Source organism: Rhincodon typus, chromosome 27 (genome assembly GCF_021869965.1).
Source record: "Rhincodon typus isolate 14 chromosome 27, sRhiTyp1.1, whole genome shotgun sequence".
Taxonomy (NCBI): domain Eukaryota; kingdom Metazoa; phylum Chordata; class Chondrichthyes; order Orectolobiformes; family Rhincodontidae; genus Rhincodon; species Rhincodon typus.
The window spans coordinates 6,466,279-6,470,636 of NC_063358.1; the positions used below are offsets into that span (position 1 = coordinate 6,466,279).

Sequence of the window (4,358 nt, forward strand, 5' to 3'; positions counted from 1 at the left end):
ATTTAATAGTCAGTCTTTCTGGTGAGCTGTGTAAAATGAGCAAAGGTTGTTTTGACAAACTAATTGAGATTTATCATGGTTGCTCTTCACTGAATCTTGTCCAACATATCCAAGCCCCCGTTGAAGATAAAATGAAAGCCACATGCAATGTTGTAAATATGACAATTGGTTTAGTTAGGAGACAAACAATATTTAAATAGATGCCAGAACAGAATTAACTCCTACTTTATAACAGCCTATCCAGTTGCTGTCTCTTACTAAAAAAAACATTGTTTCATGGGATATGAGCACCCTTTCCAAAGCCTGCAGTTGTTGATGGCCTCAAATGGCTCTTGAACAGAGTGGCTTGCTTGAAGGTTGCAGGGGGCAGAGATGAGTCAATTATATAATTGTGGGTCTGGACTCATGTGTAGGACAAACCAGGTGATGATTCCAGATTTCCTTCCCTGAAGGATATTAATGAAGTAGACAGTTTTGTATTGACATTTAATGATTGTTTAATCATCACAATCACTGAGACCAGATTTTGATTCCAGATTATATTTAAATACCACCAATTGGTGTGGTGGGATTCAAACACCTGTGCCCAGAGCTTTAACATGGGCATCAGGATTACTAATCCACTGGTTTTGCCACTAAACCAACACCTCCCCACAATCTGTTTCTCCTTTCCACAAAGTACAGCAGTAGAACATCACTCTGTCCCATAGATTTATCTTGTTTCTTCTCCAGTCAACTTTATGTCACATCCATGCGTGATCGTCATTGAAAGTGGGTCACCTGGTCACATTTTATGCCTCTGTTTTAGCAGGAAGAGAGAGGTGAAAGGGATTGCGGTATTTACAAGAACAGCAAGATTTAGGACTCCGTTCTGTTATCTTACGCAATATCAGGAAGAAAAAAAACATTTGAAGGTTCATGTTCTGTCTTAACCTCAATTTCTTGATATCAATCTCAAAGCAAAAAGATGTTTCAGTCAGACAAGTTTGACATTTAACCATCTCTTGCTAGCAGTAACATGTGAACAGGTAATATTTAAATCAGCAATACTTGCTTCCTGAATGCCGAGAAATCGTTTTGTTCTTGTTACTATTTTTGACTCACATCAAGTTTCATTTTAAGTGTTAATATATTTTGACTGACACATGGCACTGTAAATCAACCATTGTAAGAAAATATACATATTGGCAGTTTTAATAAAGACTTTTGCTTGAAATAAAGTTGTGTTTTTCACAATTAAGACATTTTCTCTGTATTGTTTCATTGATGAATAGAATGTGTGACTTCCCTTAAACAAGAAATTGACTACTGAAATTCCTAAACAATTAAAAAGTTCAATTCTGGGGATATTTCTGTCATGCATAAGTTAACTGTGTCTTGAGATGAAACACCCACATTTCCTCTTTTTTTCTGTCAGTAAGCGAAAAAAAAACTTCATGACTGTCAGTTAGGCAAGCATTTAAAAAGTCTGTGCATTTTCTTGATTCTGTCATTTGAGGTTTTAGTTTCTGAAGTCTAGCCTCAATAGATCTTTGGTAAAAAGGCATCCACAGGTAAGAAATATTTAGTCAGTTTCGATTATCCTACAGCTGAACAGGTTGGTTAGAAAATATTTACAAGCACCCAAATTTCAATTTGTATGCTTTCCAAACTTTGAGCTAATTAATACATAAACCTTTCAATGTAGAATGAAGTTTGTGATTTTAGCAGCTACTGTGGCATTAGCAAACACTCTCTCTGTTGAAGATTTGGAATGGATTGCTTGGAAAAAGAAATTTGGTAAGTTATTTTTCTGGCTTTTTATTTGTTCACTTGGTTATGTTATTGTTGCTATAAATCTACTCAGCCTGTTTCATCATCTATGCAAATATCTAGTGAGCTGAGGTTTAACTTGTTTTGTGGAAACACTACCAGATTATAAAATTTTTTAAGTGTTTGTAACATTGTTTTGATAAATTCTTGGTGTTTTCCAACTAGGAGAAGCAATTTAGGGGCATGTTTAGACTGTAGAAATGTTTGAATTTCAGTCAGTCTGGCACAGCATTTAGAGACAGCACAAAGAGAACCACATCAATAGGAAATTTCCACAAGTAACATTCACACCACAGCAGTGCCATGCAATATCTACTACCAACAAGAGAGAATCTAACCACTTACCCTGACCTTCAATGGCATTACTGTCATCAAATACCTATCATGAACATGTTGAAGCTCACCATTAAAACTTAATAGAACCAGCTACATAAATATTGTACCTGCAAGAGCAAATTAAAACTTGGACATTTTACCGTGATTGGCTCACCTACTAGCTCCACACTCCACCACAAACAACTTCCAGAGCTTACCATTGACCAGAAATTGAACAAAGTTTTCCATATCTGTACTGTGGCTATAAGAGCGGTTCAGAGACTGAAATACCACGGCGAATAGAAAGAGGATTGTGTGTTATGACGAGAAGGCTGTTTGAGAAACATATCAGCCATTGTTGAATGGCAGACCAGACTCAATGGACTGAATGGCCTAAACCTGCTCCTATATCTGATGGTCTCACAGCAACATGATCTTAGTAGGATAATAGGTCGGCACAACATCATGGGCTGAAGGGCCTGTACTGTGCTGTACTGTTCTGTATTCTATGTTCTAACATATCTCCATACTCATCAAAGTCTGTCCATCATCTGCAAGGCACTGGCCAGAAGTGTCATGGAATATTCTCCACTTACCTGGATAAGTGCTGCTCCAACAGCACGCAAGAGGCTTGAAACCAACTAGGACAAAACAGACCACTTGATTTGCACCCCAGGCACTGCTTTATTGAGTTATCTATTTATTGTCACATATATCTAGAATGATACAGTGAAAAGTGTGTTGTCGCCACAATATGGCACCATTTTGCATTATAAAAAGAAGTTACATAAATAAAGTTCATCTTCTGCGCAAGGGGTTTTCGAACATAGCTCCAGGGCTTCTGCAAGGTGTCCCAGGTGCAGCAACGTCAACCCCACTAAGAGCCCACATGTCAGGCCTACCATAGGAAGGAGTCTCCACTCAGGATATCGCATGCCCCATAATGACCTGCCACCTCTGCCAAGAATTCCCACTGCGGGTACTGCATCTAATGCAGCCGAAGACCCACTGACATTGCTCCAGATCCCCCACGACATCAGAAGATGAAGAAAAGGATAAAGAGAAAGAGAAAGATGAGAAAGGAGTGAAAGAGAGAAAGATGCAGCCAGCCTGGAGTGGATGGACTCAGGAGCCTGAACACTATCTACTGTACCGGCGCCGCCATCTTAGTATAAGAACTCATTCTCTCCAGTACCAGTGCCTGGAAGCTGCATACGTATTGCAATAACTCCCAAAATCCTTTTCAACAACACCATCAAAGCCACAGCCATTAAAAGGACAAGGACAGCAGATCCACGGGGAAACTACCATCTGCCATCCTGAGTTGGAACACTGCTGTTGCTCCTTCAGCGCTGCCGGCTTAAAATCCTGGACTCCCTTCAATACGCCCACCTCAAATGGACTGCAGCTGTTCAAGAAGTTAGCTCACTATCGCCATGACAAGGGAATTTAAGGATAGGAAATGAATACTGGCCATGTCACAATACCCATATCCTGTGACTTAATAAAAAAATGTATTCAGAATTTTTAATTAGAGAAATAAGAGGTATATAAATGATGGTGAGATTGGGGGCGAATCAGGAAGATGTTGATCGGATCAGTGGGTCAACAGGAGGGGGATATTTTGTGGATTTTTGTGATGATGGTGTCTGCAGGTCCTGGGCATCAAGATGGGGGTTGGGGAGTACATGAAATGTCTGAGAGGGGCAGGTACAATGTTGGACTTGGGGATGATGGAGTTGGGGGGTGGGCAGGATCTGAGCTTGGTTGATTGGAGGGAAGGTTGGAAAATGTGTAGAAAGTCTTTGGGGAGCGTGGATCATAAAGGATCTTCAAGTAGGCATCTGGATCCAGGAGATTGGTGTGTAAGCTCTTGATTCCATCAAATCCGCACTACGATGAAGCAGCTGGAATGTCTGATGGACAGGAAAGTTGAAGATAGAAGTTCACTTTAAAAAGCAGAATGACAACAAGCTAGGTAGCCTCATTACCATATCTACAATATCAATCCCTTAATTGGATTGTGTCGGTTATTTTCTAGCCTCAGTTAAAGTTGGAAATGGGTGGATTAGATGGGAATTTGTGTCTGCAAGTAGATGTCGGCTCAGTCCTACTCAAACAAAGCCTTCTATTTTAGAGATAGTAGGAACTGCAGATGCTGGAGAATCTGAGATAACAAGGTGTAGAGCTGGATGAACACAGCAGGCCAATCAGCATCAGAGGAACAGGAA

The 4,358-nt window shown here is 40.0% G+C and overlaps 1 protein-coding gene across 1 annotated transcript in view; it reads left to right on the top strand.

Annotated features, from left to right (window-relative positions):
- Positions 1–1,445: 1,445 nt before the first annotated feature.
- Positions 1,446–4,358, top strand: part of ctsl.1 (cathepsin L.1) — a 20,242-nt gene continuing 17,329 nt past the window's right edge. Inside the window, exons 1-2 of the mRNA XM_048613096.1 lie at positions 1,446–1,553; positions 1,688–1,779. Of these exons, the coding sequence (XP_048469053.1) occupies positions 1,689–1,779 (91 nt within the window). The 5' untranslated portion in view covers positions 1,446–1,553; position 1,688. The remainder of the gene's footprint in view (positions 1,554–1,687; positions 1,780–4,358) is intronic.